The sequence below is a fragment of the Peromyscus maniculatus genome, chromosome 4, assembly GCF_049852395.1.
Source record: "Peromyscus maniculatus bairdii isolate BWxNUB_F1_BW_parent chromosome 4, HU_Pman_BW_mat_3.1, whole genome shotgun sequence".
In the NCBI taxonomy this organism is placed as follows: domain Eukaryota; kingdom Metazoa; phylum Chordata; class Mammalia; order Rodentia; family Cricetidae; genus Peromyscus; species Peromyscus maniculatus.
In genome coordinates, this window is record NC_134855.1 from 82,482,715 (window position 1) to 82,502,396 (window position 19,682).

Consider the following 19,682-nt stretch of genomic DNA (forward strand, 5'->3'; position numbering starts at 1 on the left):
TTCTTGTTAACTGTTCTTGTATCATAAATTAATCCATTTCTATAAGTCTATATCTTACCACGTGGCTCGTGGCTTGCCAGCATCTTCACATGCTGCTTGTCATGACGGTGGCTGGCAGTGACTCCCTTTCCCTTCCTGTTTCCTTAATTCTCCTCTCTGTTAGTCCTGCCTATACTTCCTGCCTGGCCACTGGCCAATCAGTGTTTTATTTATTGACCAATCAGAGCAACAGATTTGACATACAGACCATCCCATAGCATGGAATGGGTGCCATCATTTAGGCTCTAAGAAGTCGATTTAGGTCTACACCAACCTTTTCAGGCCCTTATTATGCCACCAAACAAAATAATTAGAACATCAGTACCACACCCATCACATTCAGAACACACCTAATACAAGAAAATGGACATTTCATCCAAGATTACATTTCTAGGACCCAACAATTGACACAATTCAGACCCCAGGAACATGGAACACTCTAAATAAAAGAGTGCAGAGGTGAAGAAATATTCTTTCTGTCTGTTTTGCCAAGTTGACCGTCAGTCTATGTAGCTGGTCAGAGTCTGTGGCCTGAGATGTACCTGGGGAAGCTCTTCTTGTTAAATCATGGTTTATGGCTTGATAAGTATACAGTGTCCCCAGAAGAAAATGGACTGGTGTACACTGGCTCCTGTCTCAAACAACTGGACAGAGTATGGTGAAGTGTCTTCAGTATGAATTTAAAATCCAGCTTATATAAGTAAACTGTTTCTATATAGTTTATATACTTTATAAACTGATAGAAAGCATTTCTATTAAACAGTGGATGGTTAATTAGCTTCTTTGAGATCAATTTCCTTATTTGTAAAATGGATTACAGTAAATATTTTCATAGGTTATTTTAGGGATTATGTAAATTATACATAAAGTCCTTAAATCAGCATTGTATAAGACTAGTTTTTATCATTATCACTATCAAAATAATTATTCTCCAAGAGGGCACTGACAGTGCCCTGTGCTTGCAACGTCTGGAGGTTTGCCTGGGTGGGCACTCCAGTGTGGTTGAGGCTCTGTTCTTTTTTGTGAAATGTTCCTTGTAGCTTGAGTTTTCCTGCCTTGCCCACAGTCAGGACAAACCTCTGTCACCCACCAGTCCCACAGCCACTCAGACCCAGCCAAATAAACACAGACACTTATATTGCTTGCAAACTATATGGCCGTGGCAGGCTTCTTGCTAACTGTCCTTATCTTGCTAACTGTGCTTTTATCTTAAATTGATCCATTTCCATACATCTATACCTTGCCATGTGGCTGGTGGCTTACTGGCGTCTTCACATGCTGCTGGTCATGGCAGCGGCTGCAGCGTCTCCTTCTGCCTTTCTGTCCTTTTATATCTCCTCTCTGTTAGTCCCACCTATCTTTCCTGCCTAGCCACGGCCGATCAGGTTTTATTTATTGATCAATCAGAACAACTTGACATACAGACCATCCCCCAGCACAGCCAAGTGCAGACCATCTCAAACACCTGCACTCAGGCCCATGGTCCTAATCATCCTCTATACGGACCTGCTGGGTAACGCCACAAAGAACCTGAGAATGGGCTCCCACAGGACCTACAGAACATCCCACAGCAGTTCCTCACATCTTAATGCTCATTTTCATCTTGGTCACTAATTCTAGACCCATGCTGAACTCAGAGTGGTTCTTGTCTGGTGGCAAAGTGCCCAGTTTGTTTCAGAAACACCATTTTCACAAGTATGTTTTAGCAACTGCCACATGGAACTCTGCCTAGGGAATCGTTAAAACTCAAGGAACCCACTTCAGGGGCATGGGTTCCTCCTTGTAGATGTAACCAACCGTCTTATTAAATAAGAAACACAGAACCAATGTAAAAGAGAAAGCTGAGAGGTCAGAGCTCAGAGCTAAAATCTCACCCTTCCTCCTGTGGTGGTCCTAAGCTCTCCGAAAGAGAGCTACTTCCTGTGTGTATGTCTTTTCATAGTCTTTTTGTTCTGCCTTCTCATTGGTTGTAAACCCAAAAAACGTGACTGCCTCATCACTGCCTGTAAGTACAGCCCTCTAGGTCTTAAAGGTGTATGTCTCCAATGCTGGCTATATCCCTGAACACACAGAGATCTATGGGATTAAAGGCGTGTGCCACCACCGCCACACTCTTTCTATGGCTCTAATAGCTCTGACCCCCGGGCAACTTTATTTATTAACATACAATTAAAATCACATTTCAGTACAAATAGAATACCACCATACCTCCTTATAGTCACCCTTAAGGAATCCACTTCATTGGCATGGGTCACTGCTTATAGTCACAATCACGTCAGGCATAATAACTTCAGGTCGAGTTTTAAACTGAAACTACTATTCATGTTTCCAGTCTCATGTTCTCTAAGGCCTTGATGAGGACCGACATCAACGCCTTCTCCTCCTAAAGCGTGGCATCTCCTCAGCTGTTCAGTGTGTCCGGCTTGAGTTAGTATTTTGATCTGGTACCTTTCAATGCAGTGTTTCATATACCTGTTCTTTCCAGAAGAGTTTGGAGTTAGCCTTCTCTGCTGCAGTTACATCCCTTCTTCTCTTTCCCTTGCCTTCCTGCTCCATGCTTGCACTATTTTAACTTAGGTCTTGAGTTATTTTTTGTGTGGTGTCTCTCATAGTGAGAGACATGAAGAGAATATATTTCTTTCTTTTTTTAAAATAATTTTTTATTAAGAGATTTTCTATTCATTTTTCATACCAACCACAGATTCCCCTGTCCTCCCTCCTCCTGCCCCCCAGCTTCCCCCCTCAACCCACTCTCCATTCCCACCTCCTCCAAGGCAAGGTCTCCCATGGGGAGTCAGCAAAGCCTGGTACATTCAGTTGAGGCAGGATCAAGCCCCTCCTCTCTGCACCAAGGCTGTGCAAAGTGTCTCACCATAGGCACTGGGTTCCAAAATGCCAGCTCATGCACTAGTGACAGGTCCCGGTCCCACTGCCTGGGGACTCCCTATACAGTTCAAGCTAAACAACTGTCTTGCTTATCCAGAGGGTTAATCCAGTACCATGAGGGCTCCTCAGCTATTGGTCTACAGTTCATGCATTTCCACCAGTTTGGCTAGTTGTCTCTGTACTTTTTCCTAGTCATGGTCTCTATGTCCCTTGCTCATAGAATCCCTCCTCTCTCTCATTGATTGCACTCTTGGAGCTCCACCTGGGATCCAACCATGGATCTCAGGAAATTCAGAGAATCATCAGGTCATACTTCAAAAACCTGTACTCCACAAAGTTGGAAAATCTAAAAGAAATGGACAATTTTCTGGATAGGTACCACATACCAAAGTTAAATAAAAACCAGATAAACTATTTAAATAGGCTAATAATCCCTAAGGAAATAGAAATAGTCATTAAAAGTCTCCCAACCAAAAAAAAGTTCAGGACCAGATGGTTTCAATGCAGAATTCTTCCAGAATTTCAAAGAAGAGCTAATTCCAATAATCTTCAAATTGTTCCACACAATAGAGAGTCCTTTTCTTAACTGAAGAAGATAGAATGTTCTTTTTAGAATAAGTCTCCCATTTATACATGAGCCACACTTTGGGTTTATGTGATGTAAAATCATGATAAGTTTGTGATAAATAAATTCAGAGTCAAGTTGGATTGCTGTAGCTTATTTTAAATGCTTGTGAACCAGCTGCAGGAATGTAACACCAGATTTTCCACATTTCTGCTTTGGCCGATCATTCAGTTTAACACGATACATTTAATTTTAGCACTTGCAAGGCAGAGGCAGGCAGATCTTTGTAAGCCTGAGGTCATCCTGGTCCACATAGACAGCTCCAGACCAGCCCTGTCTCAAAACAAATAGCAGCTACAACAAAAAATAACGTAATTGCCTTAGGTAGGGTTTTGTTGCTGTGAAGAGACACCATGACCACTGAAACTTTTATGAAGGAAAACATTTAGTTGGAGCTGGCTTAGAGTTTCAGAAGTTTAGTACATTATCATTACAGTGGGAAACATGGTGGTGTATAGGCAGACATGATGCTGGAGAAGGAGCTGAGAGTTCTACATCTTGATCCACAGGCAACAGGAAGTGAACTGTCACACTGGCTGTGGCTTGAGAATATAGGAGACCTCAAAGCCCATCTCCACAGTGACATACTTCCTCCAACAAGGCCACACCTCCTATCAGTGCTATTCCTATGGGCCAAGCATTCACACATGAGTCTATGTGGACCATACCTATTCAAACCACCACAATAATGAATAATTTAGAATTCTGGTCAGCAGATCTAGGCTGCCTAGCTGGTCTCGGAACTGATGCCCTTAATTTAAAGACAAGCCATCTCTACAGTATATGTAGAAGTTGCCTGGCATCATTCTTTAAAGTGCTAGCAGAGACTATTTTCCACTATCTAATAGACCTGAAATGATTATGTTATCCTCAGTCTTGTTTCAAGTTTTAAAAGTTCAATGCATGATTTAAGAGCAAGCATCAGTAGCCTGCACAGTAAACCAATCATGAGGAGCTAGAAGGTCAAACTGTCCACTGCACACCTGGAAAAAACAAAACTTGATCCAACCCCAGTTTGGTATATTTTTTTGAAAGCCAGGGTTGTTGGAAACAATCCCAGCCACATTTAGTTGTGATATTTCAAGCTCAAATTCTACATAGTTTTTGCTTTATAGTTTTCAACTATAAAGTTGAAAAATCAGACTTTCAGGAAAAAATATAACTATAAACTTTATATCCATGACATACTCCATAAACTGCTAGCTTACTTCTGATATTAAAGAGCAAGCAAACAAACAAACCCACAAAGCACAGAGCTCCTACATATTAAAGTGCCATCTGTGAGAGGCCACACTGTAACCCCTCCACTCCATAAGTCTGTCTTTCATTTTGTTGTTGTTTGCTACTCAGAATCACTTATATTATTTCTAGAGCTCCTGACAAACTTGGTCCCAAAAGTATAAAGCTTTCTTGAATTTTGTAAAACATTCCTGAGTTCATAGCAGCTGGTTAAAGGTGAGGTCAGCATAGGTACTGTTGAAGATTATGGTCTTCTGTTGCGGCAGTCTGATGTAGAAATGTGCCCTTAACCTTACAAACTTTGCAAATTGTACTTACTTTCAAAATTTTAAATATATTAACTGTAATACAGTAATTAAAAGTATGGTACTGGTGTGAGAATAGATGTAGAGATAAATGGAATTGAATTTAGAGTCTAGAAATAGCCTAGCACATCTGTAGTGTGTGGTCACTTGCCTTGTGACAGAGATGTTAAGATTTTCACCAGAGACAAGTATTTTCTTCAGCCCTGTGCTGAGTCAGCTAGGTTTCCACATGCAAAGATTGAAGATCAAATCAAATTTCCTATCTACAAAAATTATCTCAAAATAAATAAAAAAAATCCAGGACTTGAAACTGTTAAACTCTTAGAAGCCAATGTAGGAACAAATCTTCATGATCTTGAACTTGGCAACAGATTTCTAGACATTAAATCCAAAGCATGAGCAATAACAGAAAAACTCACAAATTTGACTTCATTGAATTGAGACATTTTTGTGAATTAAAGGATATTATCCATAAAATGAAAAGACAATCTTTATAATGGAATAAAATATTTTCAAATCACATCTAATGTGTTTAATATTGAGAATATATGAAAAAGTCTTATGCTCAATTTCAAAAAGACAACCTAATTAGAAAAATGGGCAAAGAACCTGAGTAGACATTTCCATAGAGAAGATATACACTTGGCAATAAGCACAGAAAAGATGTTCAGCTTCCATAGTCATTAATCATTTTGGTATATATCAAAACCACAATGACAAAGTGTTTTATAATACAAGAGGATGGTACTAAACCCGGCTCACACACAGCTATGTACAACAAAGACAAGTGCTTATGGATAAACATTTTTATGATTAAGCATTTGCCTCTCTTGGATTCTTATATAGTTTTCTCATTTGTCTTTACTTTAAATTTTTTTTGAAATAAAAAAGTTGGGTCTCTTGCTGAAAATGGATACCAGTGTTGGCAGTAATCACAAGCCTGTAAATGTGTCCAGTGAAAACACTGGCGTGGGTTAAGGCGGCCAGCCAGTCAAGAGCCATTGTGGGCTAGGAGATGCGACTCAGGAAGGTGTAACCCTAATCTGTCCTCATTGTGACTTTGCTTTGGCTTCAGGGTTCCCTAGAAATATCTTCAATGTCTCCCAGTGACTTCTAGGCATCAGACTTGGGCTGCTCACACTGTTTAGATGAAAAAATTGAGGGTGCTAGTAATCATTGATATGTATGTTCACTGCTAATTTACAGTATTGAGAATATTGTCCAAAAGCCTGTTGGTGACAGTTGGGTACTTACGGGACCATCACCATGGTCATTTCATTATGAGGCTACACAACTGTGTAGTGTGCTGTGAGCATTCACAAAGCAATCAAATCTACATGTAGACTCTGGTTTCTGTTAGAAAAGTCCCTTTGACATCTTTAAAACCTGGACTTTCTTATGTCTTCATTAAGATGTGGTCATCACTTCTAGCTTTTGTTGGGATGAACAATATTTCATGTCCTACTAAGTCTGTGTCCTCCCTCATCTCCCCGAATGGCTTTGTTTCTTGTTTCTTAGCTGTCGAACTCTAAGACTAAAACTATTAATCTGATTCTAATGACTCCTTCCTCATCCTCAAAGTTCATTAGGAAAATGTTGTAATAAACATAACTTCTAGTGTAGAAAATAGCCTAACTGTTACTCCCTTTAAAAGACTAGGACTCAGAAAAGACTTGTGTTCTCCCAGGAGTTTTCAGGAGAGAAAAAAACAGCCAACAAAGTATGTGAAATGTTTGCTATAGAAGATTCTGCTGTTTTGAACCAAACAAGGAAAAAAAAGTTTCAAAAAAGAGTCCTCTATGATAACTATTGTAACTTCTCTAGTTTGTTGAATTTAAAATACGTTGTAACAAATGTAAGTCACATCCTAAGTAAAGAATTTAAATGTAAATTGTTTGGTGACTTACCGTTTCATTTCAAGGGGACAAAACTGCTTTATTGACATGAAGTGACTCCTATATCTCCCTGAGTTCTTCTAGCTGTCATTATTATCACTTTTTACACTTAAAAGAAAAAAAAATAAAAAGACAGATTACATTTTTGAGATTTGTGCTCACATGACTGTTATAACAGTAGAACTTCAAGGTATCTTATGATTAACTTGTCTTTGTATATTAACTATGAATGTAATTACTTTGTGTACTTAATTTTCTGTCTAGGTCTAGCTATGTTTTCTATTATTTCTTTTATTTTTGGGTCAAAGTTTAATTGGGGTCAAAACAATGTTTGAGTTAAACTTTTGGGGAAAAGTAACTAGGACACTTTGAAAGGTTATTACTCCCAGGTTTTGTTGCATTAATTTATTGAGTTTTATATAGTATACTTCAAAAAATTTACAAAGTCATTTAAAATTGTATACAGAGCCTTAAAGTTTACAAAAAGCATGCCATATATATATATTCAACTTTGCATATTGATATAGAGCACTGCTAATAAAAGTAGACAAATATAATTAATTCTCAATATTTCTTAAGTATTCTTCAGTTTTGTACATACCAATTCAATTATTTTACATCAATACTAAAACTCCAATCTTTTTAGATGTCCAAGAATTTGAATTCACAAAAAAAACTTGCATTTTCAATGACACACACAATTATTTTTGTTGAGGGGAAAGGCAAGATTCAGACAACAGAATCCCAGCTTATTTCTATTTGTATAAATCAAGTCATTTAAATAAATGAATTGTGTGTGCTGACCTGGGCTACCAATGTGCTACTGGGGGTGTATGAAAAAAAGATGTGCATGGTGGTGGAAGCAGAAAGAGGCATAAAGCGTATTGGAAAACTACCAAATGTCCCCTGCAAATGGGCCCTATTCAGAATCAGTCAGCGTATGATGAGTGGAGTGGTTTTGAATATCGCCTTTAGATTCCATGCTGTTACAAGGCCAGCCCTGAACATGGCAACTCTTATTTCCACACACAGTACCTCTTCACTCTCAATTTAACCCCAAAATCTGATGAACCCATTACTCCATACTTGATTTCATGGAACAAGGAGTAGATATAGTTACAAATGATCAGTCACAAGCCGTGAACCAATGCAGCAAGGCATTAACAATTCACACCATTTCGGTCCACTTGCTCAAGCAGAAGATGTGCCAGCATATTTAATGCACAGCTACTTCGTTCAGTTTAAGAAAAGGCATGACTCAGGCTGCATTTTCGAACCAGAGAAGACTTTCTAAAATGTTGTACTTCCTAAGTCCCAGTGGTCTAACTCTCGTCCATGTATCAGCAATTAAAATAACCAGGTGTCCGGTAAAGGGCATAACACCTAAATCAAATTTGACTCGGATAAAGCCAATACGACCCAAGACATCTTCTCCTCTGGCACAGCCTATTTTGTTTGATCCTATCATACAAATCAATGTCTCTTACAGAAGTATTCTGCCTCTACAGCCCCCACAGGCAATATGCCGTCAGTTTAATGGGATCACTGAAAACTAAAAGAGCTGTGAATGATGGCTTTAACTATAACAACTGCCTGCTTGTCATTTTGTTCAGTGGGAAAAAATTCCAAACTTGGGTAGGCATTGGTATTTAAGAAAACGACTACTAAATTCTTTCTCATAAGTACCGTAGGGACAATGAGATATGACATATAGCACGTAAACAGAAGTACACAGCAGCTGTTGTTCGAATGGGAACTCATTGGTATAGATGAAACAACACAGGAGACAGCATCTTCACCATCATTCAGTCTTCCCAGAAGGGGTTTTCCAACTATTATCTAAATCCATGGAAAGAGCATTAATACACACACACACACACACACACACACACACACACACACACACACACACACACCTTGAATATCCCTTGACACTAGAACAGATTTTGTAAGTATACTTCCTGGCCTGGGAGGCAGTGAGAGCTGGGAATCTCTCAAGAACCAAGTTTGTTTTGTTCAAGGAGTCTTTTTTTAGATAGGTCAACTTCATTTTAAAATCTTCCATCTGTATTAGTGGGGAATTTTCCAATGTTTTAAAATTTCTAAATAATATCTTGCTCCTGGTGAGCAGTTTGAGGCTTGCAACTTATATCACAAAGCATAGAGACGTTTCTTTACAATTAATTGTGCTCTGGGCAGTTCTTTGCTTCTGTAGAAACATGCACTGTGATAAATGTGAAAACTGAAATATTTTGAAAATTATAATTTTATATATTTAATTGGCATGGATCTTAATGTTAAATTGGAAGCAGGATGTTAAAGCCTTTGGTTATTTCCTAAGCTGATTGAGCATAAATTAATTTCAAAAGCTTTTCATAGTATGATTCAAAGAGCTTCTATTAATGTAAAATGTTGTTTTAGGAGAGGTATGTGTATCCCCCAGCTATAAGTCTTGACAGAGCATCCTAGTCTGTCTCACTGACAAATTTCATGATTTTTGTGCTTGCTCTTGAGAGGGATTTTGGCTCCTTGTTAAGTACTGCTGTCTTTGGTATAATCAGGACCATTCAAACTTATTAACAGTGACAAGATTGTTTTAATGTGAGATTGTCCTGAAGTCCAAGATGTTTGTTTGTATATTAACACGTGAACTCAAGTGTGTTTAGAGGCCACTAAGGAAACTGCCTTTCCTTGTTCCTGCTAATTAAAGTTCAGTGTGTGCTTTTCCCTGCATGCTTTATGATGGGGGCAGCTTCATGATGCTCCTCCAAGGACTTTAAATCATACCAACCTCTCACCTTGTGGCTAGTTAACACTTTGTTGCTAAGTCTCATGATTTTTAACATAATGTTGATTTTCTCTGTTATTCTCAAAGTAATATTATAAAGACAATTAAAATCATTGTGCATGACTCAAGTATGCTTTGAGAAATCCGTTTATGGTCATACTTATCTGTCAAGTTTTTAGCAGGCTGTAGGAAGTTACAGGTTCTGAGTGATTCAGTATTCCTGCATTCATGGTCTAAGACCATCTATAAATGGCCTTCCACAGCACACACAAAGCACTTCTTTTACCAAACTAAAAGACACCATGACCTAATGCAGTAATCAGCATGATATCTGTCTATTCCACAATTTACATGTCATAGTTTAACCCATAAACCTATGCAGTTATTATTTGTTGAGAAAAGATAAACTATCCAAACAGAACACTGTGACCTCAAAGTCCAAAGGATTTGAGATCTAGTGGAGGAAGGCAATGGGAAGGGAGAAGTTAAGGACTAACACTACTAGAAGAACAGGAACACTGTAGAAAATGTCAAGGAAGAGGCAACTCTTTCTAAATAAATAACATGGGAGATGGTCCTTGAAGGATGAGAGTATATTGATTGGCAGAAAGATCAGGGAAGAAACACTGCAGATACCAAACAGGAGTTACAGGCATTTGACCTTTCACATCATTCACTTTGGTTAAATGTTCCATTTTCACCCACCATCCTCAATCTTACCTATTGAGATTATTAAATCATTATTAAAGACTTAAATATTAAATATTATTAAACTATTAAAATTATACAAATATTATATTATTAAATTAATTTTAATTTTCAATCTACTTGAATTGGTAACCTGAGACAAGGAGGCAAATGTTAAAATCTTACAGCTTGCTGCCTCCCTATCTACAGATAGAAGTTTCTCCATAGGCAGCTAGGCTTGTTCTGGGCAGTACTTCTTTTTTCTAGTTACATGTACTCTGGCTGAAATGTAAACCCACCAAAATTGTTAGACTAATTTTAATTTTACCTGAAATACAGAATCTGTGATTTAAGAAAATGTATTCAAAGCAACTATCCATATTACATTTTTCAAGTGGTAGAAATGATCCCAGCTTATGACTATATATATATAAATAAATTCATATATATATATATATGAATTTAAGGAATGCTGGACTTTTAAAGCTCTTTAACATACAGGGTTGAGGGCTTGCTTAATGAAAACCCTGAAAGGAAAAGTTCTTGTCTCCACCAAGTAAGTAGGAAGTTGGTAGAAGAGCTGAGATAAAGGCCTTCCATGTGTGAAGGAATGCATGTATGTAGCCTTGTACACCAACACTAACCATCCATAAGGCAGGCTTCTTTCGAGGGGCAATATTTCTAGGCAACTCTTTGAAGAAAGTATATGGTTTGGAAGGACACAGGAAATGAAATCCTGGAGTTTGTTCTGTCAACATGCAGTTCATGCTCCTCTTCAAGGCTTAAGCATATCGCTTGACCTTTCTAAATAATTTTCCTAATTTCTTGCACATATTTATGGGACAGGGTACAGTTTTTCTATAGAAACAGAAAAAGGAATAATTCTACATAGAAGAAGGAAACCATGGGTTAAGAACTCTTATGAGGGATTGGAGTGGAGAGATGAGAATCTGTGGTCAGGATGCAATGGATGAGAGGAGAATAAAAAACAAACAAGCAAACAAAAAGAGAGCGCTTATGAAGCCAAGTGTGGTGGCTCACACTTGTAGTGCCAATATTCAGAAGGCAGAAGCAGGAGAGTTAACAGAAGTTTGAGGCCAACCTGGTCTACCATGGGAATTGCAGGCAAGTCAAAGCTACCTGGTCATACTTTGTCTTATATAGCAGCAGCAGCAGCAGCAGCAGCAGCAGCAGCAGCAGCAGCAGCAGCAGCAACAACAACAACAACAACAGCAAAACTGAAACCAACAACCAGCTAAACAAATTCGATCTTTTATGAGCACTAAACTACAGTAAAAAGTCAGCCATGCCCATGTTAAAAACCTATGGTCTGTGTTGAAAACTCAAGTAACTGTCAACAAATCAATTATTCTTTTACGTTACAAAGCTGCATCTTAGGCTGACTCATCTCTCCCACTGTCGTGGATTGTTCTTGCTTGTGCTGAATACATTTTATTTTCAACACAGCAGACAGGCTGCTTCACACTTCTTTCCCGAGTATTTAGACTATCGTTTTCTTCTGTTCTCTGTACCTCCCTGCTTAGTGGAAACACTGTTTGTTCTTGGATTGCGCTTCATCTCCCTTTTCAGGATCATCAAAGTTACTAGTTTGAAGCGTCCCCAAAGAAAGAGCCTTCTAATCCCTAGTTCAGAGGCTAACCTTTATTAGTGCTCTCCTGGTTATAATGAGGACCTGCTTCCAGCAGGGAGAGGCTGGAATACTGAACAGATTATTCAACAAGTTCAGAGCAGATTCTGAAGTTCCTTATACAACCTGCTTGTGAATACCTCTTTCTTTGCTTTACTGTTTCTGGTTTCCATAGTTTTCCTAATTACGTAAATCATGTGGCACATGGGAGCAATTTTCTACTCAATATCAGTTCTGGCACTTTGCTATACATTGAAATCTAATTCCACCCCCCCCCCAAGTTATACATTTTCTTAAATTGTTATGAAGATTACAAACTCGGAAAACAGTCATTTTGTGCTAGAAAAATGTAGGAAATGCTCTTTTGAAATCTGTTGGGCTGGCATAAAGAGCCTGAAAATTATTTTGTGATGGGTATAGATGAATAAGACTGATGAACATCACAGAATTTTCTCAGATTTAAAGTTGAGATTAACTCTAGCATCTAAATCATATAAATTTATCACCTTGCTTCCTGATTTATCTAACTTAAAAAGATTAACGGCTACATTAACTACTATAACTAATGCTTTTCAGTGTTTAGAAAGTGCACTGGATAGAGTGAGTATATAGTTAAAGCTGTATAAATCAAAATGAAATACATAGCAACCTGTGGTATTGTGTTAGCAAGCTGAAATGCTGATGGTTCCAAACTGTTTAGTTATGCAAAACTGATATCAAAATTGACTTGTCTTATCCATTTTGATTTTGAAAGATTGAAGACTGTAAGTCGTATTTCTCTCTTACTTTTCCTTTTATGGTAGTACTATGTTTTAGGGGTGTGTGTGTGTGTGTGTGTGTGTGTGTGTGTGTGTGTGTGTCTGTAAGACGCCTATTTACTTTAAACCTATAGAGAAAAGTAGTTGCTGTGAGTGTTGAAGAATAGGCCCGATAGCATTTTAGGAGTTAGTTTCTCAAACTGGATGACCGGATTTCACACATACATCTGCAAAGTCACTATGTTATACATTTTGATTTTCATGACAGCAGGAGAAAATCTTAAAAGCTTTGTCTCCAATATTTATCAAAGCAACGAACACACTAGAATTTTAAGTTGTGCTTTGATAGGGAGCTGGAGAACACAGTGTCCTAAAATGCATGATTTCTTAACTAAGAGTAAGATTTAAACACCAGTAGCAAAGGCCATTTGCATAACTCAGCCTCTCACTAGCTCAGCTGAGCTTAATTGTAATTCAGTTTCTGCATAGCAATGCTGGGCCTCTCTGTATAAAATATGCAACATATAACATAACCAGGGGCACAGACCTACTTTCTTTGCTTGTGATCTACTTAATTCATTTTTCTAGCAGAAGTCTATGTAAGAATAATATAGCCAGGATCTATATCTCTTTTACATGTTTATCTTTGATATATACACATATATATGTATACACATTTAAGTAAAGACCATATTAAATAAATGTGATATATATTTTTTTCTGGGCCTAAGATTTTGTTATTTATTTCTAGATTTTCAGAGGAAAAATATTAGCTAGCTGCCATGTCATTTGAGTGTTTTACACTACACAGACTTTATGAGCTAATCATGTGAAAAAGTGTATAAACATGTCTGTCAAGTTCACATGGATGTTACATTACAGGCCCGTAAGTAAATACCTTCATATGTTAAAAAAAAAAAAGTCCTGCTGGGATACCATTCCTAAATCTACCACTAGCTTATATATTCTGGGTACTTGGAAACACAAAGGTATGAGAAAATCTTTGCTTAACATTCTCCCCTCTTATATTTAAACAGCCTTCACCCTGTTTCATGGGTTACTTTAACGAATGTCAATGACAGGCCTGGGATAGGAAGGCTTATAAAGGTGAGGATTATATTTTATGAATAATTTCTAGATGCGATATTTTGGGCACAGAAATTCCTCTATAGGAAGCTATATACAGAAACAACATGGATCTTACAGTTTTATCAGGACAATGCAAGTAGCTTTCGGCAAGGCTGGTTCCAACTCATCTGTGATAAATGAGAAGATAAGGCAATCAGTGCACACCATGACACTCCGTGCAGCTAGTTAGGCACACTTCAGAACTATTCAGGTGTGCTCACAAAGCTTATGAGACTTGCATGGGGGGTGTCGCAATATAAATACATCCTTCATGGTGGCCACTGGTAATGCAGGAATTGCCTCTCTAAGACTTAACCCAGGTCAGACATAAATAATAGACGTTAAGAGTTAGCTGTGGTCTTGAGGCTGCATTCCAGGCAGTGTGTCTCAGTTGGGTCAAAGGAATTTTCCCATTCTTCTCTTCAATAGTTCCTCTGCTTGAAAAATGCCTGCAAAATTCCATCACACCTTTGCGGGGACCACTTTGGGTCTCTAAGGGAGAAGGTTTCAGCCCCTCGGGTGCTAAGATGTACATCCAAGGAGTTCTTGGGGCCTTGTATCAACGATTAAAGTCTGCAAAAAATTATTACAAGCAGGTGAGTCATCCTTCTTCAAAAACTACCTTATTATATATATATATATATATTTTTCCAGATGGATTTGGTTCTATAGATTCAATGATTGGCAATGTGTTACAAAAGACCTGTGACTTGCATTTTGTGAGCTCAGTGCCTGTAAGAGAGCCAGAATGCTTCTGGACTCTTGAAGCCTGGGATAAGGGGGCTAATTGTGTCCGTCTTTTGGTATGGGATGTCATACGTCTCATCTCTTCTCGCTACTTACTCTGTAAAGCAAAAGCAGATCTTTATGTGGAAATTCTAGAGTCAGTTACACTATGGAAGGAAATGAATGGATCCCCACTCATCTGAAGGCTTAGAACCCTAGTTTTTCTTCCTGGTGTAAACTAACCTCACTATTGTAGAAGTGGGTCTAAAATCAAATCAGATTCTAGAGAAATGAATTGTGAGTTAACTCCATCTCAAGAACAACTTACTTCACTCACACTTATTTAACTTATCTATTTCAGAATTGGACTAAATTAAACTCGATTTTACCTTTTAATATCTGTGTATATATCATTATATAATTGTGTGTTTGTGTGTGTGTGTGTGTGTGTGTGTGTGTATAATGACAGATATTTTTGCAATAACTTGTGGGACACTTGATTTACTTAAAGAAGGATTTATATTGTAAACAGAATGTTGCAATTTTGATAATAAAATAGAAGCTGTAACATTAAAAACAAACTCCCCTCTTAGACTTAAGTGAAACCAACCTTTTCCTGTGTTAAGTAAGGATGAGGTTTATATTGTGAATTCAGTGCTTCCATTTTAGAACTTGGCTCATTATCTCAGGCCACAGGCTGTTGAAAAATGAATATTTGAAAGCATCTCACTATCCTTTGCATACAGAGAGGAAGGGGAGGGAGGCATGGAATGAAAGTCTTGGTGTTCACACAGCACCTCCTGCTGTCTGCTCAGAAAAGGGCAGCTCGCGATGTGTGGAAGAAAGTTCATCAAAGTGCTCAGAACTTCCAACGGTGTCTCAGAGAAACTTTACAGGCGACGTGTATTTGGTTTTCTTTTTAATTAATTTCAGTGAACCAGGGAGGATTAATAACTACTATAGACAATTTGACTAAAAATTCAAACTTCTTTATGTTTTATTAGACTGTCATATATAAAAACTAGTATAATAACTATGGTATTATCTTTAACTTATTTTATATTTAAATATTAATGTTCAACATATATTGATATCATCAAATGGATTATGACGTGCTGAATTATAGTTGTTTATTTGCTGTTGTATATTTTGGTTCCACTTACTGGAGGGTTTCAAGTTATTTAATGCTTAAAAAAAACCTATGTCCTTTTTCTAATGCAAGAAAAGCACTGTTTAAATAAAATCTGGAGGTAATCACTTTCTAAGTGTCATTGGAAGTGAGGGTTGGGGAGACAGAGGCATCTGGACGGCAGCAGCCTCTCTCATTTCTGCTGCTCTAAACACTGAAACATCAAACTGGCCTCAAACATTCAACTTAAGAGTTCAGTACATTGTGGGGGCAGGGAAGGCCTTGAAGATCGCTGCTTTGATTTAAAGAATGCACTACTCAAAATGATGACCAATGTATTTGATTAAAATTTAAATGTAAACATGAACAAAATTTCACAATTTTAGTTTGTCCCAAGTTGTCTATTTAACTACTCTGTAAGAATTTCAGTGTTATACTAAGTTTAAGAATCCTTAAAAATCTAGTTTGCTATTTCTTTTCCAGATTTAGCTCTTATTACATTGTAACAATGTTAAGCTTCACATTATACATAAGTTTTATAGTAAAGTATACAGATAAAGGCAAGACAGAATGTCATGAATTTGCAAAATTTTTCTATTTTTTTAATCGTGTTTAGTTATATATATTTTGTGTCTCTTTTCCATGGCTTTAATGTTTTAAAAACTCACTATAGTGATACTGTTACAATGCCATCACGGGCCAAGTGTTAAGCCTGACAATATCTTTATTTTATGAGTAGGAGTTCATATCAAATGTCCTCCTCAGCATTAATGAGCTTTATTTGAACTGCATTACTTCATTTGACCTTCCAGAAAGCCGTTTTTATGTAGTGTTCTGTCCAAGCGTGTTAAGGAATCGTTAGACAGGTGACATGTGGATGAATGATGCTTCCTATCTTGTTAACAAATCTTGAGTTTATAAAATTGTAGGACTGTATTACCTCTTGATATCATTTCCATTTATGCCGCTTCTGATACCCCATGTGAAAACCACGCTGTTTTGTTGTCTGTCAAAATATAGTGGATGTAAAATGTTGATGCTACCAAAGGGACTTCTCTTAAACAAAGTGTTACATGATAACTTTAAAGGAAAAGTCAGGCCTACTGGTTTTGTGTTTATGAACCCACTCATTTTTCTTTTTATTTTAAACTTTAGCTTGGTATTATAGCATGCAGCTGAATTAAGCACATTACTTATGGTGGTCTTAAATATATACTCTTTGTGAGTAATAAAGTGAGATATTATACTTAAGACAGCTTAAAGTCACTTAGTCTTCAATTTATCACATGTATTTCCTTAAGAGTGGAAACATCTTAGAAATCGCTGAGAGCTAAGCAGAATCTGCTTAATTGGTAATCTTTGAAACAGCATAACCGCTTTTCGATGAAATGTAGTTAACACTTTCATCAGGGCCAGCTCCAGCTCATTAGCATTCTTGTTATGTACTGGTGCTGTTGGTGGGGGTGTTGGAGTAGGAATGCCATTGTGTCGAGTTCCAGTGTTTGGGGACAAACACTGCTGTGGAAGGAACGTGTGAAAAGGCCACAGTCTTGTCAGTGAATGAGCAAGGCTGTGCTTTCTGTGTGCTTCAAGCAGGGGAGCTGTCATTCATGGCTAACACAGCCAAACAGAGGCCAAAACACAAGGCTGCACTACCTTTTAAAATGATATTAGTGATTTTTAAACGCGATCTTCTTTATTTATGATCCTACACAGAGCTTTAGTTGCTGTCAGTAAACAAAATATGTCAGTCTGTTCAGAAATACTGTAAAAATGAAAAACGTCCATGGAAGTGTGCCAGGCAGCTACAGTAATTAGGGCTTGGAATAGCTGATCGGCAGTGTGAAGGACAAACATGATTTGGGGAAAACTTCATCTCTGGAAGCCCCCTTGTCTTCCTGACTTAGATACTTCTTTGCTTCCTGCCCCCACAACTAACAAATTCCTAGAGTTTTACATAATTAATATAGCACTTTGTCCTTCATTAAAAATATCATTTTTGGAAGGGTCCATAAGCTCTCTATTTTAATCATTTAAAACTGTTAATGACCCGTTTCAGTTATTAGAGCTTGTACAATCACTTCTGAGTGTCAGACAGGAACCGAGGAAATGGCTGCTCCACCCTCCTGATGGACGCCTTAACTCTGGGCTTGCAGCCACTGCTGGCGGACACAAGGTGCTTTTATCCTGTAACTGCGAACTCGTACTCCTACATTTTTAGCACTTTGGAAAAGAGTGATTAACTTCGAGTTAAATTTTAGCTTATGTAAAATAAAATGAATTAAAAAAAACCCCTCAAACATTTCTTACAATCTGAAGGCATTTCCTAAACTTCATCTGAATAATTGAAACACACAAGCAGTTTCTTCTTATGTCTGAAAATGCAGGAAAACATTTTATTTCTTTAGTTTTATTTTGAAAATGAGTGCTTGGGCTATATATAATAACTCATTACTTAGTCAAGTTTGTTGAGAACTATGATTTTGGTCTGGGTGACTTTAATATTTTTGTATGTAGTTTTTTAAAGGAAAACCTAATTTAAACAAAGTAACCTTTGTCAGTGTATTTATATGCACTTTTAAAAATTTAATATTTGAGGCACTGGGTTGAGAAGTCCAGACATTGAATTTCTATTTAAAAACTTAGTTTTCACTGTTTAAATTGCAGCTATATTGTGGTTTTGCTTTATTAGCATATTATTAAATAAGGAAATAACCAGATAATTTCAGTATGTGCAGGTTTTAGAGTTCAAAATTGAAATATATTTTTATTCATATTCAGATTAATATTTTCATAATCTTTTACATTTAAAAATTTATAAGCCAAAATGAAAAACTTTAATGATACTTTCAATATAATTTTATAGTTTTATAATTATATATTAAAAATAACAATATTGTTCTCATAAAAAATGATCCAGCTCAAAATATACTTGAGTTGCATTTAGCAGTGACAGAAATTTGTTTGTTAGAAAAAGAGAAGAAAATTTAATATTTCATTTTTATAAAAGAAGTGTTTGAAACCTGTCTTTTTTGGATCCTTTGTTTAAGGTCAATTGAAATCAGTCGTTAGTCTTTGTCTTACTAAGAGACTGTGCATTTCTGTTTCTCCCTTTATACTGTATGTACTGGACACAGCAAATCAAGTGGAGTGTTGCCTCGGGTTAGCCTTTCTGGGATGAAACTCAAAATGTTTGGCTTATGAACAACCTTCTTAATGTCCTTTGAAATCTCTGATGGCAGTCTAACCCCTACACGTGAGTCACCATCATGCCTATGAGAACAGAGTGCTGTCATTTTGAACACGTAAAACTCCTTTAAGGTTCTTACAGGGAATTTTTTTAGCATATTAGATTGTTCGCAGATGCTAGGGATTGTTGATTTTCCCGTGAAACCAAGCTGCATTCTAGTTACTTGAAGTATTTTAAGAACCTTAAACTTGTGTCTTTTTCTAAGTGTCATGCTTTGAGCAGGCCTAACATCAGTTAAATGAAGTGAAAATTGCATTCTTGTCTTGATAGAGATGAAAATGGATTTCTGGTCATGAAATAGATGTAGTTGTCACTTTTTAAAAAGGTGTCAGCAGTTTGCTTCAGCGAGTAAGGTGCCAATTCAGTATGGCAGTAAACTTGTGATCTGAGCAATCAATAAAAGGCTTCAATAACTTCTGCTTCATTACACTTATAATAAGAGGCTATAGATCCACGGCACATAAAATGTTGATAAAGAGGATATGTGGGGATCGACTGGAACAATTTGGTGGAAGTACAGTAAGTGCAATATTGCCATCTAGAGTTTGTGCATAGGTAATTATTACAGAGGGGGAAATG

General features: G+C 37.2%; 1 protein-coding gene across 9 annotated transcripts in view; it reads left to right on the forward strand.

Annotated features, from left to right (window-relative positions):
• Dcdc1 (doublecortin domain containing 1) overlaps window positions 1-19,682 on the forward strand; it is a 404,056-nt gene that overhangs the window by 80,846 nt on the left and 303,528 nt on the right. For 7 of the 9 annotated variants that reach the window (XM_076570234.1, XM_076570233.1, XM_042275867.2 and 4 more), the window contains exon 7: window positions 14,428-14,594. The exons of the other annotated variants lie outside the window; for them this stretch is intronic. In XM_076570234.1, coding sequence (XP_076426349.1) covers window positions 14,428-14,594 — 167 coding nt within the window. The remainder of the gene's footprint in view (window positions 1-14,427; window positions 14,595-19,682) is intronic. 9 annotated transcript variants of the gene reach the window in all.